At 39.5% G+C, this 25,710-nt stretch overlaps 1 protein-coding gene and 1 long non-coding RNA gene across 3 annotated transcripts in view; both read right to left on the reverse strand.

Moving 5' to 3' along the window:
* Window positions 1-25,710, reverse strand: part of ANKH (ANKH inorganic pyrophosphate transport regulator) — a 101,628-nt gene that overhangs the window by 19,807 nt on the left and 56,111 nt on the right. For both annotated transcript variants that reach the window (XM_015854397.2, XM_015854398.2), the window contains exons 2-8: window positions 25,302-25,518; window positions 17,362-17,480; window positions 16,201-16,284; window positions 13,604-13,774; window positions 12,875-13,009; window positions 11,586-11,678; window positions 7,447-7,542 (exon numbers count right to left, since the gene is read on the reverse strand). In XM_015854397.2, coding sequence (XP_015709883.1) covers window positions 7,447-7,542; window positions 11,586-11,678; window positions 12,875-13,009; window positions 13,604-13,774; window positions 16,201-16,284; window positions 17,362-17,480; window positions 25,302-25,518 — 915 coding nt within the window. The remainder of the gene's footprint in view (window positions 1-7,446; window positions 7,543-11,585; window positions 11,679-12,874; window positions 13,010-13,603; window positions 13,775-16,200; window positions 16,285-17,361; window positions 17,481-25,301; window positions 25,519-25,710) is intronic.
* LOC107309522 lies at window positions 21,345-25,293 on the reverse strand. Its single transcript, XR_001553217.2, has 2 exons — window positions 24,468-25,293; window positions 21,345-23,204 (listed from the first exon to the last, which is right to left on the reverse strand). It is a non-coding gene; the product is annotated as an uncharacterized LOC107309522 (long non-coding RNA).

The raw sequence follows: 25,710 nt of genomic DNA on the forward strand, positions 1-25,710 counted from the left end.
ATGGGCAAAAGGGACAGTTTCAGCTCTGCCTACAGGTCATGTGTAAAGCTTAGTGCTTTAAGAGCAAAACCAAGGACCTAAAACAAGGGCCTCACAAATCATCATTTTGTTCTGAAAATGCTTTTTTCAGCTTGTGAACTGGAAAACCAGCATTAGTTGCCTGGAATGTATGTAACAACGAAAACAATAGATGTTGTAATAAATGGGCAATTTTTTCAGGTAGCAATGCTCTGTCAATTACAGAGTCACAAAGCAATAGAAACAGGAGCCCTTGTTTGTCCTTTCACACCTTTACAGCACCTGAAACATTTGGAACTATGGGGATGAGGGAGACACACCTGTTGAAAGGACTTCTGTGTAAGAAGGACAAAGAAAGAATGAAGTAAGAGCCCTGACAGTCCCTTGGTCAGAACTCACAAGTCATTTTGCTCTGCTCTAGGCTGATCTCCACCAAACCTTGTTGCTTGTGAACATGGAAACTTTGCCACTCTGTTTGCTAAAACGGATGAAGGTAATGGCAGAAATTCTGGCATTTCCTTTGTCTTGGTACATGACAGTGGTTAAACAAAAAAGTACTGGTAAATAACCTTATTTTCTCTGGAAAGGGAAAATATATATATTGTGGAAAGTAAGTTCACATATACTGGGTTCAGTGTGGCTGCCTGGGGCAGCTAAAAATTAAACTAATCTCATCAGGTCCTGAATGCAATTTACTGTCTCTCAGCCTTGAAATAAGATCTTTCAGGTGTTTCATCTCCAAAGACAGTAAGAAAGGGAAGCATATATTGCTTCTGTAGGTATCATGACTCATTCAGTGCATTCACAGTGGCTAAGTGTCAGTCTGCGTTGGATTCCAGACATTGAACTGCAAGATTCGTACTGCAGGGAACTGCAGCTGTTTTGCACTGTGGACATTCCTCTTCTGCCTTCAGAAGGTCTCAGGAGTGAAACATTAACACGCTCCTTGCTGTTTCTCAATATGCAAACACAATTCACACTATTATTAATACAAGCTAAGCGTGCCTGATAAGAGAGCAGTCAGTCTCGCTGCAGAGATGCACATATCTCCTATCCTTTATCAACAATTGCTTTATGTTCCACAGTTCAGCAGGACAATGTAGCTGGAAACCAGCGTCATATATATATAACTTCTACTATGTATACTCTGTAATGTCGAAAATAAGCTGATAGGTAAGTACAGAAAGTGATATGATTTACTTTTAAAACAATAGATTGAAGATTTGGCAGAAAAAAGGGCCTTGAGTATTTCTCAGTGTACCTTGAAGGAAAAGTTTAGCTGTGGGACTGATGGACCCTTCTAAGTCCTGTATTCAACACTTAAATTATTTTATGTGAGGAATTTTTACTGTGGCTTCCTTGTTCTCGATTGGGCTTTTCTTCTTGTCTCCTGGGTGCTTGTTGCTTAATTATAAGAGATAACCAAGCAGATGATGACTGAAGGAAGGTTGATGGGACAGCCATAGTAAACTATCATCAAATGGGACAAAGATTTTCCTCCTTCCCTTGTCACTGCTGAAACTGAGTGACCCCATCACAGGGCCACAGCAGAAGAAATCCTGTGGCTCTGGAGCCCCTTCTGCTGTTTTAAGGCTCTGATGGAGTTCCTTCAACATCAGTTAAAAACCCTATTGTCCCTGGAATTATGTCCCACTTTTACACCAATGGGTAGAAGGGAGATTAGAGATGCACATGCAAAAAATGTTACACTTTAAGACCTCTGATGGCTACGCTGTAATATAAAAATGCATATGCTTGTATACAATTACATTATATATAATTATATATGGTAGATATGTATTCATAATTACATGCCCTATAAGATGAATAGAACTGACAGTTGATGGCAATTTATGCTGCTGTGCTACCAGTTGTGAGTGCTAGAGAGCTGACGCAATGCCTGTTTGTTGCCTTTCCGAAGGGGCTCTTAACTAACAGCAAATGAAAACAGTCGCCTATAGTACCTCCTTGAACGACAAATGCTCATCAGCAAGAGCCTTTAGCAATCAGTAAGCACTTTTCCCCACCAGAAGACTATGTTCAGATATGAATGTAACTACTGCACTTCATTTAAAAAAAAAAATGAAATATTTTGTTTAAGAATGCAATAAATGTCCCAGTGTATGATACAGAATGTAATAGTGCAAGCATTACATTTTAAAGCTATCATTAGACTCCTCAAGTATGAACAAACCTGGCTGTAAAGTAAGTAACATTTTGACATGTATCGACGCACACATTTCAGCTTTAGGGCTCTGACCAGCCATTTGTTTCCAAGAATATTACATTTAAACCTTCAATACCATGTAAGTGACCAGATATTTGAATTTGGTAGTCATGACTCAACTGCTGTAGATCAGCCTGTACAGATCACGTACAGCTTAGTTGAAACTTGCAGGCAATTTCTCCAAAATAAAATATGGATTTTCTGATTTTTAACAAATACTTCTGAAATTTTAAGCTTCGCATAAAATACACATACACGTGTGAGCATAAAAGTGGAGACTTTCTTCCCACTCTATCTTTTAGCCTCTCAGAATGGAATGGAAGAACCAAAGATCAAGCTTAAACATCTGAACTGTGTTTCTTAAGTAGTGTCAGCTAATTAAATGCAATACAGCATTTTTATGCTATCGCCTGATTCCTTTAATCAACCTAATTATTTCTGAAAACAGCTACTTTTCCTGTTTCTCTGTAATTGTTTGTCCATTAAAAAAGATGCAAAGCAGCACTGACATCACTTTCACAATAGCGTTGGCGCTATTAAGCCTAAGCTGTAAAGTCCTTTGAGCTGTTTCTAATAAAACAAACATTAAAACTGCTTAGCTCTCCTCCTGTGCATTAACTTGGTGACAGACACTGAACATGTGGTTCATTCAGCCTGCCACCCTCGGCACTGGTAAGGGAAGAACTGGTACACAATGCTCGAAAATCTGAAGATGCAACTGGCAATATGTTCTTGCAAACACCTTACTTAATGGAAATCATGCAGCTAATCGGAGCCGTTGTTTGGAAATACATCCTTAAAGCATGCGGTCTGTCCCAGCTGAGGCTGCTTAAAGAGGAAGCTGAACTGAGCAGTGTAGTTCACTAGCAAACAGTCTAAGAAATGATTTCCTCCTTTCCAGTGTTGAAAAAGAAACAAAACACTAAACAGAACCGGCAGCCTATACTGTTCAAGAAAACTTGACAGAAACTTTTGTGTCATCACACAAGACCTATTTTGAAAGAGTTCAACTGTGAAATGGGGACGGGATTTAAAGAAAAGAATAAAAAAGAGAAAGTTATGTGGCATCAGTTCCGGCTTCAGGCTACCCTGGAAAACCCCTGAATGACACTGTCATGTCCGAGTTCAGAGACACTGCTGCTATTCTGAGAAAAATCCTTGCTGAAGACGAGTCCGTTTGCTGTTACTACTGCTGTGTAAGCCAGAGTTGCCTTAAATAGCTCACTCATTACATAGCCTCTAAGCACATCTCACAAGGGAATGCTCTCCTCAACAGAACAAAGTTTTTTTGCAGTAGAAAAGTGCAGTAATTCAGCTCTTGGAAAAATTATTTATTTGGAGATTTCTGCACTGTACTTAGACTGATGTATCTCACAACAGCTGTAGAATATGTAATACAAATGCACTAGTTTTCAATCTCAAGGGCCCATGTCTTCAGTTTGTTTACAGCTGTACAATGGCTTTGACAGCCTTATCTAGCAATGGCAACAAGATTGGCATTTGGCGCAGTATCTCATTTATAGACCAAAGCATTTTTGCCAAAGTATATTATGACGATGAAATAATAAATAAATACAAGCAGCATTATCTACACTTTTTAAGCCATGAGAAAATTATCAAGTATGTTTTATTTCCCAAAAAAAACTACTCAATTTTATGGGCAAGACTCCTCAGCTGAGTCCCTCCCCTCCATTATAGATTGTATATTCAATTACGTAGCTGCACAAATTATGACTGTTGGAAGGAATCACTGCTTGCTTTTAACTAAAACCACATCACTATGACTAATCATATCAGCTCTTTTACAAATGGGTAGTCTAATGACTGCTGTTTCCAGCCTTTAAATAAAATATCTAGACTTTTTTTCACCAAGCAATACAACTAATTTCCAATTTTTGAAAAGGAAGCTTTAACACCAGCCTGGAGCTTCAAAATCATGAGACAGTCCTTACACAGACACTTTTATAGGCTGTCCAGTTAACTCGGGAAGGCTTCAGTGCAGCCTTTTAGATCCTATGAACATTTTTAAAACAAAACCAAAGTTCTGTTTCTTAATAGAACTATGCATTTTATTATACTCTGAATCAACACTGTCACTGTCAAGGGTGAAATAACATATTTGCTTGGTCTGGAGTACGTCTTTGCAGGCATGACTGGTCTGTGGAAGGATGAGACATTTTTCTTCTAAGTCTATGAAATAGGTCTTCAATGACTGGGAGGTTTCACAGGGTTTTATGCTGGGAAAATATCTTCCTACATGATTGCTGCTCATATTAAAAGTTTGACTACTACAATGGCTCATAGAATTTTCTCATCTTTCCATTTTCTGGAAACTTTCTATATATCATCCAGTGCAGAGTGGATTCGTGTGTACATGTGTGTAAGTAACTGTTTGTCTTGTTTCGACCTCCTGAACAACCTAGAAGCATGTTTTCCATTTTCACACTGATTCCAAAGAACAGGATGTTAGCAACAGTGATGCCAGTAGTTTAGGGCAACCCATTACAATAGAGCCTTGCCAGGAATACAAAATTACTGACGATCATGGGAACTCAGCTACAGCGGCCATCTAATCTAGCTTCAACTGAACAAAACTTGAAGTCCAGTTCCTTACAGCCTATGGTACATGGTAACTTGACCCACAGCTCCACTGAGCTTGATGTGCTGAAGCATTTGTGACTTCTGGCCCTTGAATCAAACGGTCTGTAGAGCTCATGTGTCTATTTTTTCTCTCTGTCTACTGACAAGCAATCCTAAGAATTTATCACTAGTTGGCAAAAATAGAGACAGGACAGAAAAAGCTACGGACCTCCAAAGTGTTTCTGGAATGTCAATGAGGACAAATCTCGCAGGATGAACTTATGAAAGGACTGCCCTTGGGACCTATTGGAATGCGTCCAGAGGCGGGCCACATAAATGATCCATGGGATGAAACACCTCCCCTATGAGGACAGGCTGAGAGAGCTGGAGCTGTTCAGCCTGGAGAAGAGAAGGCTCCAGGAAGACCAAAGAGCAGCCTTTTGACATCTAAAGGGAGGCTATAAAAAAGGAAGGGGCAGACTCTTTAGCATGGTCTGCTGTGATAGGACATGGGGAAATAGTTTCAAACTGAAAGATGGGAGATTTACATTGGATATAAGGAAGAAGGTTTGACTGTTTTTTTACAATATAGGTGGTAATGCACTAGATCAGATTACATAGAGAGGTAGTGAATGTCTTGTCCTGAGACACACTCAAGGTCAGGCTGGATGGGGCTCTGAGCAACCTGATCTAGCTGTAGGTGTCTCTGTTCATTGCAGGGGAGTTGGACTAGATGACCTTTTAAGGTCCCTTCCAACTCAAACAATTATGTGATTCTATGATTATTATGGAAAACTTTTGAAAAAATATCCTGTAACATTATACAACAAAATCAGTGATTAAGGATTACTCTAAAGTGAGTGGTACTGATAATATGAGAAGATAAAAAATTCCAGCAGGCGAAGTGCCCAGAAGATTCAAGAAAACAATCTGTTCAGAAAATGATTTCAGACTGAAGTAGTATTTTCAGAAAAATGTATAAAGAAGAAAGCTTTTCCTTTGCGATCTCTGCATTTGTGATCTCTGGAAACACCAACAGATCTCAGGGGAGGTTCCAGCTAAAGAGAACATCACCATACATGGACCTCAAATCTTCTACTATCATGGAAATCTTTGACTGTCATGGAAAGTTTGCAAGTCCAAGCAAACTGGTGGTGCCTTGACTGGGCCTCAGTACCATGGCTATCATTTACTCTATATTTTTCAGTATACCAACCCATTTATGCTGTGTGATTTTTGTTCTTTGATTATCATTTTGTTGTGACTTGTACAAAAACACTTTTCCTAAAGATGTAATGTGTGAATGTGTGCCAGCTGGTCATCTGAAAATACTGCAGGTTGAACAAAACTTCATCCTTAAAAACCCAGACTTGTGATCTGCAGATATCTGTGTTATTTCTCATTTAAGATGAAAAAGTGTCTCCCACCAGTCATCATTCAGAGGAAATCTCAATAGTCAACTCGTGATTTTCCCGTCTCTTAAATTCCACAACAATCTCCAACGAATTGGCAGCAGGCACAGACTTCATCTGGCACTCTCACAGCATCTGCAGTCATTTAGTAGTTGGCTGTACCTGCACCCAACTGCAGGTTTCACAGATGAATTAAAAAAAAAATCCCAACCAGACCCCGATTTCCTATCTCTAATATTGCAAATATGTGGCAATATAGAGCATTACAGATTTAATTAATAGAACACCATAGCTTAACCTACCTGATAAGTTGAAATTTTAAGAGCATGAGCAAAACTGAGTAGATAAAAAGAAAAATCTGTGATAGTAACTTTCAATTGTTTGGTTATTTTTGTTATAAAGGAATAAAAAATCTAAGGGGAGGTTTGAAGAGGACTTAAATGAAAAAGTTGTTAAATATTCCCTATAGTATTCAGGCCTTGAGTTATTGCTATGGATTTCATCTCCCTTTATGCTTTTTTAATGCTAGGGTAGGTACTTAAAACTGTAATATCAGAATGAATCTCTCTAGATGGAGTACAATCACTCTCACAAACCTACAGAATTTAGCTGTCAGTCCTTGCAATTCTTCCCGGCATAGACATGACTTCAGACCCTCTCATTAGTGTCAGCACCACCTCTGATGTTCCCCTTGTTAGCTCATTTGCTAGCCAACGTGTATGCAAGTAGCTCTAGCATGGAATACTAGTGCCCTGTGAAGCTGCAGGGAACAGCTATGGCATTATCAACATATGCTGCCTTTCCCATTATTCACAGTCAGTTTTCAAAGTCAGGGGATGGGATGCCAATCCCTACTACATAGGACAAATGTATTTCTTCATTTTGCTGATGAGCCAGTTATCAGAAGTTTTGTTCATTGAAGAAAAAAAGAGATAGGAAAAAAGAAAAGCAAATCTCTTATATCTCCTTGAATGTGACAGCTGACTTGAAATGAAAATAACAAACAAAATAACCTTAAGATATCCACTCTGAGTTAATCAATGCTGATTTTCTTAGTACTCTAGTACTATGATCACCTCCAGATAAAAGCAACACACTTAATAAGAAAAGTCAAACGGTATTTTTAAACTACTGGTGCTTTTAATGCTATGTATAGGAGATAAGTTCTGGTTTAGATGAAAGCCAGACAGTTGAACAAAGGTTTCTTACCGTTAAGGACAAAGCCATGCAAACAAAAGTGAACTTCTTGATATGTGTCGATGTGACGGTGCTATTGGTGTTGACCAGTTTATTGCTGGGGTTATTCTAGGGTAAGAGAAAGAGATAATAAGCATTAGCTTGGCTCCAGACTACTGAGAAGCTGACGGCACCCACGGTCATTGCGCTGCATCTGACTGTGTGCACGTGTGTCTTTTTTTGCTTGCTTGTTTTTCAACCCAGAGCTTTCTGAGAACTGTGCAGCACCACAGAATATTTTCTCCTGAAAGTGACAGTAACTGCTCCCATGGTCACTGAGGGCTGAGCAATATCCCTGGTTTTCTGAGTAAGTCCTATTTAACACATTCAGCTTTATAAAAGATTGGTAACTCTAAGAAAACTTCATGTGATTTTTTTTTTTAATTGTTATTTTTATTTATTTACTTATTTTAAAATTCGTAGCAGGTTTTCACAGGAGAAATGGGATTCCATTCCTTTTTACTCCAGAGTGATACCAGATCCATACACGCTGGTAAGTACCTTTTCCGATCCAGTTATCCAAGGAGGTAATATAAACAAAGCTCCTCGAACAGCTGGCTCTGCTAATGCGGTTTAATGAACAGAACATAACTAGGACGACTAGATGTTCTACCTTGAACATGGGCTCTGTACTCAAGTACACATGGCAGTGAAGTCTTGCTTAAAACAACAAAAACCCTTCCCCAAACATCTAATGCGCCAAATGAAGCTGAAGATTTAAAATTGCTTTCAGGGAACATTTTGAAACAAACTAAATGATCTGTGAAAGAACAGGAAGAGATATCAAAAGCAGGGTGCCATTTGGAAATCTACAGCAGCTGGATCATGTACTGCATTTACCCTGGGGTTGTTGGAGATACACTCACCTGCCTGTTACCAAATTGGTAAGAGTGGTGGGGAGGTGTAGTACCACACTTATTTATGCTTGTGTATCTCAAATAGAATACCAGTATCTGTCACATCGTCATCTTGCCTTACTGAAGTTACTTGAAAGGGAAATAGGATCTAGCACAGACATATCTTGGAAATGAACAAAATGAACATGAGCTCTGTGAAGGGTACACCATTATACACACATTTGAGTAGATGATGGAGTTTTGCGATTTAAAGTTTTTGCAGCAATGAGTACAGTGATAGCATGTTGACAGACTCACTGTCTCAATTAAATACCTACTTGGAAACTTAAGCATGGGAAAATTCTTGACCTTTGCATATAGGCAAGCCAATCTCCAAAGCAGGAAGCTACCCTCCAGCCTGCACTTTTGGGGTGCAGGTTACAAAAACCTTCTGTAAATATTTTCTTTATAAGTATATCCTTATTTCTTGTGTTTCTGAAGAATATTTTGATATCGTTAGTTTCCACATGTGTGAGGATGGGCCTTATTTACATCACTCATCACATTTTAAATGAACAGCTGAATGGATGAACTTTATCACAGGGCTATAATGACAGACAGTAAAAAAGGCATATACAAATCCAACCATGTAAAAGGGCTGCGATGAAGGGGAAAGGGGAAAGAGCTCTGATTTGTTCCTATCTCTCTGCTGCTAACACTGCACTTATTTTATTCTGACCTTTGCTGTAACTCCTGCCCACACACTCTTTATTCCCATCTCTTGCACATTGCTTAGCTTTCGAATCAAAGCACCATATAGAATGCAGAGTAAAGGAAATATCCATTCCCATCTACTTATCAGTCAAATAGCATTCACCAACCATCTCATCATCACTGTTGTTGCTCTGGATCAGGTCCATTATGGATAATGACATAATCACCATATATTTTCAGGCTGGATGGAGCTCAGAGCGACCTGATCTAGCTGTAGATGTCCCTATTCACTGCATGGAAGGTGGACCAAATGACCGTTAAGGGTCCCTTCCAACTCAAACAATTATACAATTCTATGATTCTAAATCAACAAGCAGCACAGAACCAGGATATTCTTGTTTCATTTTAGCAAATCAGTAGAAAACCTTAATTTGAGGGTAACTGCTAGGCCATGAGGATGTTCTGCAAACAGAAGTATGACTCTGCACCTCTTACATATATGAAAAGAAGTAACCAGTTTCCTTTGAAGACAAAAGTCTGATTTATTCAGCATAGGCACTGAAGAGGGGCATACTTTCTGGATCCCAAATCACATCAGTCAGTTAAGGCAATTCAGTGTGATTCTGGTGGCCATCAACATCACACCAGCTTGCTGAGTAACTGGCAAAAGAAAACAGAGTCTGCATGCATGCAAACTGTTTCAACAACTGAACATCACAACTGGAGTCTTATAAAGAAATAAAAACAGGTTCTATTTGGACTTTCCTAAGAAAGAAAGCCTTAGCTTAAGGAAACCAAGATGGTTTGAAATGCCCGGTGACACATGAATGATGTGTGACCAAAGTTAAAACAGTTCTCACAGTGACTTAAAAATAAAACAATATTGTGGGTTTCTGCTTTGTTATTGTCCAAAGGGCATAGTGGAGGCATTTGCAAATATGGTTCCCAGGATGAGATAGCTTTTATATTGTTGCTACTGCACCTAGCATCTTTTAGGCTGAAGTGTCCTTAGAACATACAACTAAAATCCCTATTTCATACCTTTTTGGCAATTAGATCACTTGTACCTACCTATGCCTTATCTTAACCTTTCCTTCCTCACATTTATTCCTCAAGAGCTCTATGAGAAGTCTTTTAACTGAAATAAACTGACAAATCATGGTCTAACCCTGCCACCATCTTAACCAGGAGTGCATCTTTTAGCAGGCAAATGAGACCTGGATTTAAGCCTCTTAATTACTGCTATTTTTTCAAAGCAATAGTTTGAAAGAGATATGCATTTGATTATAACACATAAGACATGAGGTTAGCAGCCCCTGTGGTTTCTGTTCCTAACTAGTTTTGTTTTGTAGTCTATCACTTTTGCATTCTACAGGTTCTTTTCAGCAGCATGACCTCTGAGAAAATCTGTAGGTTGTATTTCATCTGATATGTCAGGTTAGCTACATACTGGCAAGTCAGGAAGTTAGGACCTATTTGATTTTGTTTTTAATTTTTGAATTCTCCTTGGAAATATCATGGATAAAACCAAATGGGGCTTGCTTCAGTTAAGTACATCCCTGTGCAAGCAAGCATGTTTATTACTAGTATTCGGAACCAGAAAGTTCAGTTGATGCCATTACTTTGTTAATAAAGAGGAGAGGAGCTAGCATTTGAAATAAAGTATCATAGAACATGACTGTTCTTCACACAGCCTATGGGTTAGTGAGTGCTAGTTATAAAACAGAGTAAAAAAGAGTCTAAACAAAATAAACTTTGGTTGTATTTTCACTGTGCACTCTGTTCCAGGAGCAGTTCTCGCATTCTTATGTAATCACATCATTTGCCAACAAAATTCTTCATAGACTCGGTCAGCTAAGTCAGTGCTACTAAAATAATGGTTTATCTGTGTTGTTGCCATTTTAAGAGATAATCTTTTTTATATATTAATAAATACAAAAGAACCCAAGCCCATGTCAGATGTACTCCACGACAGAAAGAACAAGCTGACTGGAAGAGAGACATGAAGTATTTCACTGCTGTATACTTTGTATGACCTTATTTCATTACCTATGCAGCTACCTCACAGTTAGTGAGGATTTTTTTAATCCTTGAAAAAACAGCATCTATCTATTCAAAAGATAGCTGAATATCTTGTAACACAGTAAAGGTTAAAATCATAAACTAGACAACAGCTTGAAGCCATTGAAAAACAAATCATCTTAACTAGGATTGTAAGAAAACTTTATCAGTGATAAAAAGAACAATTGGTACCAAAAGCAAAAAATACAGAGAAATGAAACAATAGATGGCCATTAATACCACCCTATTTAATCTCTGGTTGCTCCATTTTTAAAATAATCTATTACATCTGTTTATGGAGGTCCCTTCCAGCTCTAAGGATTCTGTGATTCTATGGAGACAAGAACTAAGCTTCTTCGTATCTGTTTGGCTGAAATTTCTCAGATATTATCAGTGAAGCTACCCTCAAATCAAAATGTTGTAAAAAAAAAAAAAAAAGGAGGACCGTGGATGTGAAATCACACTAGATGTATTTACTACACTCATATGATGGGCACTCACCTTGTCAAAAGCTGGGTATACTGCTCTAATTTCTGTCAGCCAGCCATATGGCATGTGTCCCACAGGATAGGTAGCTGTCAGAATTGCCACTGCCTATGAAATGAGACAAGGAAACATAGATCTCAAATCTTTGAGCACAACAGTTAGACTAACATAGTATGCCATCTTCCACAAATACTGCCACATTGACCTTGATACGACGAGAAAAACAGGCATGCAACTGGAAGGTCTTTGCTTCAGGGGGGATGGCCATCACTCAGCCAGGCATTTGGAGCTTAGGAAATCCATCGTGCAATAAAGTTACATTACTCAGCTTTGCCATTTCACTGTCACACTGATAACTCAGGGATGACAGACACCTTTAGCTGATGTGTGCCCCTTGCTCAGCTGAACACTACCCTCCCACATTTCTCCCAGGCCATTTTATCTAGAGATAGTTGAGTAGCAGAATGCATTAGGGCCCTGTATCATATTTCATAATCCGAATTTAGATAGATTTTCCTTTATTATTCATACCTAGAGCAGTTTTAAGCAAGACTGATTCCAAAGCAACAGGGCTCAGGGGCTGCCTGAAGTTGAATATCAAACTGCTGTGGGGCATGAGGCACTTATGAGACAGAATAAACCTGCTCTCCCAACTTTGGTGCCAACCAACTCACTGACTGCACTTTGTTCACAGGATCAGATCTGTTATGATTCACCGAAATTCAGATTCATTTCTTATTTTATGGTAGAGTTGAGAAAGACTTCTAGCTATTGCTGCGTGTTTCACTTAAAAACTTTCAGTGTACATTTTCTTGGTTATCTGATCCCAATTTCCTGTTATAAATATAATTGCTGTCCTCGTCTGGTGAAATATCCAAACACAGGAAACTGACTATACACCAATTTGTTCTCAGTGCTGTTGTGGAAAAAAAAAAACTGTTTATCAAACAGTGTCAATGTACTCTTTCTATCTGTAGCTTCCACGGAAATGAATAGGAGGCATCGCTTTTAGAGCAACCTATGTATATGACACAGAACAGTGGCACATGAGAACACTGGTAATTGTACTACAACCTCTTGGATCAGAATGATCCAGAACAGAGCCATTTGCTGAGCTTGAAAACCTGGGATGCAGAAACTGTTCAGTGAAAAACTGGTCTTGCTGAGGGTGAGAAGCTGGTAGGCCTGGCAGAAATGCCCATGTATTTAGGACTTCTCTTTTTCTTGACAGTATGTCTGAGAATCACAAAGGCAAGTACATGTAAATGATCATTAGAAGTAATAGGGAGCATAGACTTTCTCACCTCTGTGGCTGAAGAACTGCCACCTAGGTCCCGGGAGACAAAAAGGTTGACGATGGGCCTACTTATTCGCTGAGTGGCCAAGATTAATGCCAAAGGCCACCAGAAGCTCAGCATCTTCCTGATTGTAGCCTCTCCCTGGAGAAAGCAAACAAAAAATAAATGGCCTTGGAAAGAGGCACACTGAACTGAAACAAAAGCACAGAGAAAATAATTCTGCTTCTCTCACCCACTGTCAGTTTGGTGCATTCATTTCAATAAGTTTAAATAGCAGGATTAGAATATAGTCATTTGTGTTAGTAATATTGATTCAAAAGAAGTTGTGTTGAGGATGTCAAAAAATAATGCATAAGGTACCTGAATAACTGTTCCAATTATTAATTAGGAAAAGTTATGTGAGCTCCAATATAACATTCAAAGAAAAAGAGGAATTTTGAGACATCCTTCCCCATCAAACAAAGCATCTGCTTCATTTGGTGCTGTGTTACAGCATTAGGAGAGAGCTCAGCACTTGAGACGTTAAGCAGACTGCACATCAGTACCACCTAACGCACTGCCTTCTGAGGATTAATAGCTCTGTAATAGCTTCCATCATCCCGTTTTAAACAAATATGGTTTTCCTTGCAGGATGGGGCAAGCAACCCCTTCATATATAGTGGTTTAACAGTCTTGTAACACAGAAAGCAAGTTTGAAGTCACTTAACTGCAACATCACCAAATATTAAAACATACCCCCATTTCAGGCCCACTTCTATCAGGAATGACATCATGTATGTTCCTGTAGTATCCCAGGCATAATGTGGTACATCGGACAAGTGCTCCCATGTATAAGGACAAGATTGGGATCAGGAGAGGCTCCCTGCACTCCAAGTGACTGTGAAGCAAAATGGCTACGAAAACAACCTGCAGAGCAAACAAACAAAAGATGTGTAGTTTGCCTGTCTGTTACTTCAGGGATAATATATCTCTCTTCTGACTCCAAGCAAGTCTGTCTGAGCCAACAACAACATGTGACTATGCTATCTGACTTGCAGCATGCAAAACTTCCGTCAGGATTCTTCCCTGCATTTGGTCACACAAATGAGAATAATAAATTAGCATCATACAGAAGCTGAATATAAAGTACTTAAAGGCATGGGCAGATGTCAGACTAGATGCTATAAATAGGAGGCTGGCATTCAAGTCTGGTAAAGTCCGGCATCAAGCATGTGTATGGGTGCCACCACTCCCAGGATAATTAGGTATCCTGATATCAACTGAGGCTGAAGACATGCTTTTAGTGTCAGCTTCTAAGCCTCGCCTTCTATATTTTTGGGGGGAGTAAGTGAGAATTAAAAAGTCGGATGTCTTAAAGTATTCAACTCAAAATTTAGAAGCAGGAAATCTTGTTATTCCAATTTTGTACTTTTCTGAATGCAATTTCAGTATATTCCTTCATTTGCTCTTGAGCTGAGTGTTACATTGATGTAACCAAAATTGAAACTATTGGGCTAATGAACAGCTCATAATTAAAACATGCAGAATTAAATGCCCAATCCAGAAAATGAAAGGAATTGATTAATGCAATATTATTCTCTTCCATTAAATAAGAGCTGATGGCATGCCTGTTAAATTCAGCTCTGTATGGTGGGCACAACTGGGAAACCAACTGTGTTTGTGAACAGCAGCATCAAAAATAACCCTGCTAAGGGCTCCATGAGTTCTAAGAAATATAAAACACATTGTTCAGGGGCAGGTTCTGTCCTTCATTGCTAGAGCTTAAGAAATGCTTAATTCGTGTTGTGTATATGTTTATTAGGCAGGCCATGATGTTTGAAAGGATTTGTAAAATAGCTTTTTCGAACCCCACAAAAGAACTCTTCAGTAAGCAAAGTCAGCCAAAGAATGTGCATACAAGGCAATCTAAGAAGAATATCTACTGCCTGTGCACATATTGCTTGTGTAGGGAGTAGGTGTAGGTGTAGGGAAAGTTAGGGCGTGGAGAATCACCATGTTTTGTTTTCTAGATTTGCTCTTGCTCTGCATAATATTTTTTTATAGACTGGAGACAAGCTGACAGGTGCCTTATTCCTCACAAGCTTGGCACCCCACTCACTTGTGAAAAGGCCACACGTACCATGACCAAAATAGGAATTCCAGTTTCTCTATTTAGGTGTGAATGACCTGACATGTAGCTAGGATCAGTCACTTCAGAACAAAAGCAGAGCCTGTGTGTTAAGGTCATTAAGAGTAATTGGTATTATCTTCAGGGATTTAATGTAGTAGTGTAGAGGAGCAGACATGCCAAACATAGAATAACAGCTGATTGAATGGTTTAACCTGATTTATAGTTTTCTCCTATTTTGTATGAAGACAGTGTTACAGAAACCTGAACTAAGTGCTACTGATCTCGTATTTCCTTTGATGCTGTACTATTATTATACTCTTCCTTACCCAGTCATTCCCTCAGCTGGTAATGGGACAGAATGGTAACTGTTTGCAGGCCCTGGGATCCTCTATTTAATAACATGTTTATAAATACTTTAAAAAGAGGGCTCTATATTGGTTCTCAAATGGTACAGCACTGAACATCAGCAAGGCATATGAATACTGATAAGCACATCTCATATGAAGCAAACAGGATATTTAAGACCTCCCTCACAAATGGAAGTTCAAATGTTTGGTTTTCCCTGCACCACCCAGGGGGTATCAGCACAGAAGGCTTTTGCTGAAGTTCTGGGCTTTCATCTTTTGGTCTGTTAGCAAGAGCAGTTCTACAGAGGCACTCAGAAGATCGTTTACACCACTGCTTCACTAGAATAAACAGCATGTGCAGAACTGATCTGTGGACTGGATAATCAAACCTTCACTTCCCTGCCTACATACCCGACTCAGGATCACAGTACAACTGTGCATCAAGTGTGGGGGAGAAGGTATGTGGGGGAGAAAGGTCTGTCAAAGTGATCAGCCCCACAACTGGTAGCAGTCATCAGTCCCTTAGTCTGACCTTTCTATTTTCCAGGTGTACATATATATACAACTTGATTCTCAACCATACCAGCGTATTATTTGAAGGTGCCCTAAACCAAACTGCCCTGCTTCCTTTCTTTTGACACTGCTTTGAGATTAACTTGATCCAGCCAAGTGAGAGCAGCTTAAACTACAGCTATCTGCAAAGAGCTTCCACACAGCGGGGAAACTACTAGAGAGCAGCATGCAAAAGGTGACCTCCTCTGGTGTGCTGCCCATGGTAGAGACAGAATCCAATCTCTGTGCAAAAGCACCAATGATTAAGACAGCATCTTGTTCATAGCACTACGGAAACAGTGACTGCCAAGAGAAGCCATTACCTGAGCTATGACATCTGAGATGGAGGCACATCCCACCAGGAAACTGTACTTGTGTTTCAGAAGAATTCCAGCATGGGTCCATGCCTGGAAAAAAAAAGGGCAGAACAGAATTTGGGAAATGATTATGACATTTGTTACAGATTTCAGGTTCCAGAATGCTGTTTTTGGTACATTATATTATACATAAAAAACAACAGCATCTAGTGTGAACCTGGGTAAATGTTAAGCCAGTAGTGCAGAGAAGGCACTGCAACACGTAGTTCCTCTAGGCCTGGGCTAGAAGGAAGAATGGAAATAAACTTACTAACTGCATAGAAATTTCAGAGCAGAAGTGCCAGTAAGGAAGTGCCCATTCTTAATAAAACAGATGCTGCATAGGGCAGATTATCACACTAAATAATCTAGCAGAAAACTGGTTCTTGTCACTCTTAAATTGGATGCACCTCAGAAATATAAAATTCACTGGCTAAACTGAGTCCCATCTGGAAATGAAAACTTAATGAATCAACATCCTTTTATTGTCAGATACTGTTTTATGAGGAGAAAGTATGCCACAAAAAGGTTATCATTTCCTACTTTTATACAGGAGTATAGCAATGAAATATTGCTGCCATATCTTTGTTTATGTTTTGCTAGCCACATGTAGTAAGCCTGGTGATCAAGAGAGCAGCAGCCCACGCACTTGAGATATGCTGGACTTAGCTGTGCTTGCAAAAAGTGATGGTAGCATGTATCTTTTCAATAAATTTGCTTAGAGAAAGTACTGAGCTTATTCCTTCTGAGCTCTGCAAGTAATCTGAGAACGTTCAGTAAATCCAACTCTTTCACTGCTAATTGCATTGAAAGAACACATATGAACAATCTGTGTGGCCCATCACAAGATGACTGAGCAGTGCTCTCCGGCATGTATATACATTAACTCTGACAAGGAAGCTTAGGACTTTTACATTTGTCATGGTCTCTAGATGCTCAAATTCCATCCAGACGCTTTTTCCATGTAACAGAAGACGACATGTTCATGAATATCAAGAGCTGCAGCTTGCAAAAGACATGACTTCCTCCTGCAAACCTTTCCCATCAAACAACAGACATTGCAAACTAAGGGCACCAAAGTAAAAACCAGCATTCATACTAAAATTCAGCTGTGAACCATGCACTCACCATGGCATCCATAAAAGGGAAGGCAGCAAGATAAAGGAAGGCCCTCCGAGTTTTACTTCCCACCGATTCATCCACGTGGTGTAGCTTATTAATTATGTAATACCCCAAATCGCTATATGCTGTAGAGACATAAGAATAGGAATGAAAAATAAAGGTTATGTATAGATTCTGGGTAAGATGCCCCAAAGTACCTGAAAGATGCCTAGGAGATCAGAGAGCATCCACTCAGTAAACAGCTGCAGGGGCTTCAGGATGTTACAGCCTCACCAGCTGCTGTTTATCACTAAGGAGTGCTTTCACAATCCTTTTCCAAGTAACCTTTGGCAGAGGAGTGATAACAAATGGCTGGGTAGGGAGATGGGTATAATAAATGCCACATCTGTTTGGTAAATGAACACACTGGTATTCCAGAAAATCTACCACTCTTTCATTAACTCAGAGCTCTTTGTTAGAAAAGCTGTTATCACCAGACACTGTGTATTTCGTGGGTTATAGTGCCTTATAAATCCTGAAACCTCCTATTGCCACTGCATTCTCATGACATTACCTGTAAACCTGCCCAATGCTATAAAAGGAGTACTATGAATTGCAGAGGCATGCAATAAATCACACTCATTATGCCCTGTGAGTACCTCTCCCTCACTGCCTAATGACCACCTCTTCTGGGACTGTTGGGGCACTACACAGCCTCTAACAGCTGTTACTTTCCTTCCTTGTTTACAGCAGGCATCTCAGGAGCCATAAGCCAGAAAAGGGTGTTCTGCACTGCTGGGAATCACTGTATTTGCTGTCCATTTTCAATCTGAGGAGAGTTTTTAGCGTTGAGTAAAACACTTCTGAACAGATTTCATTTCTCAAGGTGCTGGGTTGAACACAGAACTATGATATGGAATAAGGAAGGCTAGCATGCCTGAAATTCAGGACTTGCATAAATACACATAGTTCAGTTATCCAAATAGCTTTCAATTTTTATAAATCATATTATAGATCTGCTTATTATCACATAGCTTCATCTACACCCTTATAATGGTTGTTAAAAACAAGATTGAGCTGTACAGACTCCCAACACAAGTAATTGCAAAGTTACTTATACCTGGGTAGTCCTATCTCACTACTCTTCTGTCTGTGTCTCTCCTAAGATAAACACTTCTAATGTGAACACTTTCCTGTTTTTCAGATTGTAACAATTCTAGTATAATTGTGCATGCGGTACTTTAGGAAAGTCATCCTTTTCATGAAAGCAGGTCATATCTTTAGACCCACAAATACTTGCATTAGTTGTGCAACTCGATCATTCTAGCCCATAACTAACTTCCCTAACTCATAAACTGTTTGGAAGCAACTAAAAAAGAGTTTAACTCAACTCATCAGTGTTTCATGATGGCTTAGGTATACAGCAGCTCAATGGCTTACAGCACTGACAAGGGAGCAGAAAGAAGTCCAAAAGCACTGGGAACAAGTGCGAGACTCAATCTAGACAGGATTGAGGCTCACACCGCCCCAAATATATTAAAATAGTAAAACCTCCCCATTTCCCCATGCTGGTCCCTATCTACTGAAGTTGGGCTCACAGTCTCTCATTTTACCCAGCAATACTCAAGTTGGTGAGCTTTCCTTCTGAGCCTCTTCATAACAATTGGACTTGTTTCCTTTCAAAAGGTATCAGGAGAGAACTTCAGACTTTTCTGAGTTCAGAGAGTCCAGCTTAGTTCCTTTAGCACTCTAGACACAAGTATAATCACAGCCCCTTCTTAATTTTGCACCAATACCCATACCCTAATTTTCACTCAGTATTCTGAAAACTGTCTGTTATGCACAGATCTTTGTACGCTAACTTCTTGTAAAAACCTGCTTTTAAATGCAGGGCATTACATCAGTGTTTCTACATTGACTTTCCTGAATGAAGGAGAACAGGTTTGGAAAGCACATGAGGAAAGCTACCTATGAGGGCCAGATTCACTGAGTTCTCTCTTAGGGTCTACTGAAGACACATTAAACTCCTCCTGCACAAAAGCTTAAAAACTGTTGCAGGGAACACAAGAGTCTTATTCCCCACATGGAAACAAGCAAAATCTCAGTCCAGGTGCTGAGGAACCTGCTTTTGTAAAAGGGTCTCCATCAGTGCAATGATGTCAAGACATCATGACACAGGAGTCAACATTTGTGTTCTCTACATGCTCAACCTCTGGTCTTCTTTCCTACTTTAAAGGAGACTTTTAAAATGCTTAGAAAATGAATAATAAAAAACTTTTTTTTTTTTCTTTTCTTTGAAAGCTATTAGTATGTTGATTAATTTATTAACTTTAAGTAACCATTAAATGTCACAGAATTAGCAGGGTCAAAGGCTGAACTACTCTCACACCTAGGAACACCCAGTTCACTACACGGTTGTAGTTCATTGGCAGGGCACTCTCAAAGTACTTACATAACCACAGCTCACAGCACCAATTTTTTAGGATTTCTAAGGATATCAGAGCCAGGCTTTGTAAGCTTTAAGATTTCCCCTTCTCTCCCCCATCCAAAAGAAATCAGCTTTATTGTGACTTTGATTTTAAAATAATAGTGGCTAAGCTAAGCTTAAAAGATAGTTCTAAAATACTTAACTATTTTCTTCCACTGTGTGAAAGCACACAATCACTTTTGCTGATGTCAGTGAATGTTTCCATTCTCAGAAAGAAGGACTCAAAAAGCTGAGATGTACTGACAAATATACAGGCATGTGTCTCTGAGCTGAGACTAAAGCAACTGCTGATGCAATTAGAACTTAACCTTGGGCAACCTTACATACTTACTATGAAGCATGGTATGAAATTAATAACAGACAACAGGGCTGAAGAGTATTACAAGAATCTAAAGCAGATGGCTCTTCCCATTCCTTGCATCATTTCAGCCAAAACAGAGAAGTCCAACTCCAAGATATATTGCCTGTTTGCTCTTGTAATAACTCATTTATTTTGATGTCTGTGGATTAGTTTTGCTTCTGATACAACAGAATTTAAGCAGGAGTTTTTGCTTTTGTCTTTCCTAGTTTTGTCTTAGGACCCAGAAGCTTACAAAATGACACTGAAATACTGTGCACCTAATTGGATCTCCTCTTCTCTACACTGATTCCTGCAATGAGCTGATTATTACCACATAAACTTCAGGCATCCTTGAGACAAGTGAACACACTCTTAACAATGCCAGTAGTCTCAAATAAATAGCTGCACTGTGGTCATATTGGGGCTGTCTACAATCCAGCATGTTATACTTACATCAGAAGGAAAACAAAAAGAAACCTTCACAGGAAGTGATACCACTTACTTCCAGACACAGATCCTCAAATGTCAATATTTGCTTTTCTCAAAGAAAAAAATAATAATAATAATCCAAGAATGATTTGGGGTTAAAGTGGGTTTCTTATAGATGTATTTCATATTTGTACTTCAGTGCCAGCTTTAAAAATGAATTTGGACACTTGAGAAATAAAAACTGACTCTGCCGCTATTCAGAATGATGTCTCACAGGGCCAATGCTGGCTAAGTGATTTGGGAAGGTAGCCAAATACCAATTTGCTGAAAATAAGAAATGTTAATGGCAAGTCTTCATTTGGAGATGGCACAGGTTACACAGATTTCTCTATGTCTTTGATTAGCTTGACTTATAGCAGAAGCAGCAGCTTGGGTCCCCAGTGCAGAAGGCCAGATGATCAGGATGTCTTGAGCTCTACATTTCTCTTTTGCTCAAAGCAATGAATGAATAAGGAAACCAGCTCAGGAAAAACTTGGTGCGCACTGATAACTGCAGTTGTCTTCTGTGATCAGCCATAGTTGTAAAATTGAATTAGTTATTTTTTCCTAATCTGCCAATGTCAAAAGGTCCCTGGATTACCTTTGGGTAGGTCAACATCATGCGAATTTCAAAACTAAAAAACAATTACTATTCTAAAATCAACAAATGCTGTGGTCACAGGTTTCCTTCATTCTTCCTTTGCTCTTGAATTCTTTGCTGATAAGAAACAGCCCCTGTGTTGTAAGAAAGGTGTGGGTCAGCTGGGGAAACAAGTCATTGCTTTAGCAACAGCTACCTGAAGATGATGAAGCGGGAAACTTTTTAAAATTAATAACATCTTATCATCTTTTTGTAGACAAAAATAAAAAGCAAGCCTGATTTATATTCCAGTTTGTGGTCCTATGCTATCACCATTTTCCTGGGCAAAAAGTTTAGTACGGACCAGTGGCCATGTGAGAACAAGACTGACCGGAAAAATTAACTCATTTTGGCATAAGCTCCACTATGATACCTAATCATGGAAAGGTCTTTCATGTATATGAAGCATGACCGAGCATGCAGGTTCAAAAAAATTACTAACTGATCCAGTTTACACCTGAGCAATCTGTGCATGAGAGGCCGATGTCTGTTAGCACATCAGTAATAAACTGGAACAAAACAATAGGGTCACTTACACTTACTGGGCAGCCAGCCTGCTGTGTTTGCCTTGTTACTAAAATCCCACCACTTTTTTTTGTTGTTCTGGTGATGCCAAATGATCCATCATATAATTTTGGTCAGCCGCAGTAGGCACCAGACAAGGGTGTCTACTTAAGCAAAAAGGACGTTTAATGAAGTAACTTCTTGCCATTCCTAGAACCTCAGAGAACTGTAGAAAGCAACATTAACAAGCAAAAGGAGATGCACTTTTGCAGTACACCCTTTCTCAGTAAATTAGTGAAGCAGTGAACAGTGCTGTTTTCTTGTCAAAGAAACACAAGACAAGAGCTAAAAGGCCTTATTTAGTACAGAGGAACAGCACCTATGGAATGCATTATGAAACACGATGTTCTATACATGAAAGCTCCATTCTCTCTCTCTCAAATCGGTAATTTATTAAGATGCCAAAAATATGCACACACAGGCTTATCATCTTGAATCATTTCTCTTATAGCCCAATATTCCCACTCAAAAGCCAATCTCTGAAATAAATAGATGTTTTACATTCCTTCCCACAAGGAAACTAAACTGCTGGCAGTAGCTGTTCCTAAAATAGCATAAGGGAAGGAAGGCAGCATACTACCTTCTTTTTCTAGATAACAACTGAAACAGCTAAGGAAGGAATAATGTACTGACCAAAGTTTACAGCAGCACTTTAAGTGGGGAGAGAATATTGTTTCAGTTCTTTTTGGTCAAGTCAGTTAGTTTCTTGGTTCTTACTGCTACCTGCACAGGAGAATTATAGGAACTACTGGTAAGGTTGTTGCAGATTAGAACATGATGCAGTGATGACTTAGGGACCCAATGCTTTAAACTGTGAGTTGGGGCAGTTTGTCTCAGCCAGTCACTCCCATGAGAGTTAGCCTCTGAGAGGGAGCAGTATGGGCAGCTGGTGCTGAAGCAACAAAGTTAATTGGGTAAAATGGTCTGTTTTGACGTTTTAAGGAAGTAGAGGCTGCTGTTTGTGAGTAGCTGTGCGTACAGACAGCAAATAGTTTCAATCACGGTAAGAAATGTGGTGATTCATTGTGGTCACTGTGTTTCAACCATCACTTGTTTTCCTCCTTCTGACTTTCTGTACTTCTTGCTTCACTGGGATTTTTCTTTCCTTTTCCATCTCCTGAGCTTCACAGTCCACAGCAGGCAGTCATGCCATCTTCTTTACTCCCATACATATGGCACGCAAAAGAAATTAAGTCCCCTGAGTGGTGTTTGTTTCAGTTTTTCATCTGCTGAACATTAGTAACCTGAATTTTTGTCTCCTGCAGAGTCTGTAACAGGCTTGCAGCTGTTGGGGAGTAGTTGCAAGTCCTAGGAGGTTGCCTGTTTGCCACTGGACTCCTTCTCTTCCTTCTGCTAGGAAAGCTGTGCATCTGAGGTTCAGAAAAGAATAATTAGGATTTGAAACATGTTCAAAGGAAACTTGAAACACAACACTTGGCAACACTGCACCCAGGCAATTGGTGCTAGAATCTGACTAACTCCATTCTCTTGGGCGCTCTGCCAGTCCCTGCTGTGGCCTTTGCATATTTTCAGGCATAGACAAGTTAAAATACTAAAAAATATTTTGCAGTCTGCCATCATAAGCAGCTGAAAGACTGTGGAAAGCCTTTTGACTAACAGCTTTGGGGCATGGAAAGTACAGCCATTGTATTTTATTTATTTTTTAATATCTACACAGAGGGCATTTCAGAGGTTCTGAACTCAGCAGGGCTCTATTTCCAGGCAAAACCAAAAGACTGGGCTGGCATATTTTCAAGTGGCTGCCCAAACAACTCCCTTCAATAAAAAGTCCCACATGGAAAATCCAGCTATGTCTTTCACCTGGAAACTCGATAGTTACACTTAAAAATCTATAATAGTTTCAAATGAAATTTTAAATGACTAGAAAATATTCCATTATTCCACCCGGCTAAGCCAAAAACATTGACAAGGAATGGCAGGAAAGCAAGTGTGAAACTAAAATAGCAGCTCTGGGGGCTGAAGAAACATTCCAAGCAAAGAAATCAGAAAGGCAAACTTACAAATGACCCAAAGTTTTAATAGTGACTCACTGAAACAAACTCAAATGTAAACATATTGAGGAAATGATCAATAGGTGAAAAGAGATCAAACTGACTTGAATGCATGGGTTCAAATTAGAAAATTAGCAACAGCTTATCCCTGTCATGGACTTTCTGTGGCTAGCAAGCCATTATTGAAAGCATTTAATATGACTGTAAAACAGAGTAAAAATAAACTGTATAGGACTGCTGTATCAGTGGTGAAGTAAGAGAGTAAAGTGGAGTGCTTGGGAGGCACACAGAGCCGCTAACGACAGCTGGAACCTGTTACAGGATAAGAGCATGGGGCCTTCACATTTACCTGCTCTACCCAGGCAGAAACTATATGCTGAGCAGGTTCTGTTCTTCAGATGCATTAGTGTCAGACAGCAAATGGTGCCCCATTTCCAAACCACTTCTCAATTCTCAAAATTGCAATCAAACTTGCTTTTCCCATTCACAAGCGATAGAATAATCCCCTACTGCTGGCTAACCAGCTCAAAGCTACTGCTGGTTATCAACAAACGCCTCCACAGGCTATTGCATTACCTCCCTCCTCCCTTGCCACACAGCTTCCAGCTTTGAGAATTGTACCTGTTGAATGCAGTTCACTCTCCGCTTCTTCCTCCAGTGTCTTCTCTTCCTCACTGTTGAGCTACAGAGGTTTCAATTCCATGGAATGAATGACAAGGTGCAGACAATCCAGTGCAGATCTTGAAGATGATGGATTTTAAGTCTTTCAGATCACATGGCTTTTTATTGCTATGGTCCCGTGTCATTGGGCCAAAACATGACATTCTGGTTGTTGCTTGAGTTGATACAACATTTCTCCAGGCTCTCAGGAACTGGCAAATCCTGTGGTTGCTTCACTTTTTATGTTCAGTTTATGGTTACTTATGTATTTTTCTTGCTTCCGAGTACACTCAAAGAACTGACCTCAGTTTGGCATAAAGTACTCTTAGCAACTACTTCATCTCTCACAAATTAATTCCCAACAGAAGTGGATGATGTACTAGCACTAGTAATACCTGATATTTTAATGAGGTTGCTGGCACCTACTAGCTTAGAGTTTTATACTGTATCATAAGTAGAAAAGGGACTAGTACAGAGGAACTCATCAATAGTACCACCAAAATCTGACAAATAGCTCTACCTAAAACATCTTGCTCATACACTTGACTGAAAAAGATGAGCAAATTGAGCAGCCAGGCAGGCGAGCCCTGGAGGTGAAATCTGACACCTAATAACTTGCTTAAATGTAACTGAGAAATTGCATGCCTTGGGCATGATAGTGGTCCAAGCTTTCATTGCTTTTGCACTTCTCCTTGCACTTCCCATAAAATCATAAAACAACAGATGAATTAGTTGGAAGACAAGCCAAGGGAAGTAAATTAAAAGATGCATTAATTAGATGTGAAGTGACCTTACCTATTAAGGTATGGAATATAGCAGCTACAGCGCCAGCCACAACCATGCACAAAACTGCTTTGGTCCTGTCTCTCTTGCTGTTCACAAACACCAGACCGACGTTTTTGAAGTCGCTCATTGGACCAGTGAAAAACTTCATCAGGGAGTATGCCAGTCCATAGCTGGCCAGCATTTCCACAGCATCTTCCTTAACAGCAGCGATGCCCCTATTCAAGGCCTGTTGCAACAGAGAAAGACAAAGAAAATAATGTAGCAGATGTGAAAGCATACCAAAACAATATTCTGCAGCTGGTGTCTGAAAGAACAAGTTCAGCTCTTGCTGTTTCCCCCGAGTTGACTCTTATTGCTCTGGGTTCGGCAGTAAGTGACACATAACGTGGGTAGCTTCATAATTTCATATGGTCTGTAA

Source organism: Coturnix japonica, chromosome 2 (assembly GCF_001577835.2).
Source record: "Coturnix japonica isolate 7356 chromosome 2, Coturnix japonica 2.1, whole genome shotgun sequence".
NCBI classification, from domain to species: Eukaryota; Metazoa; Chordata; class Aves; order Galliformes; family Phasianidae; genus Coturnix; species Coturnix japonica.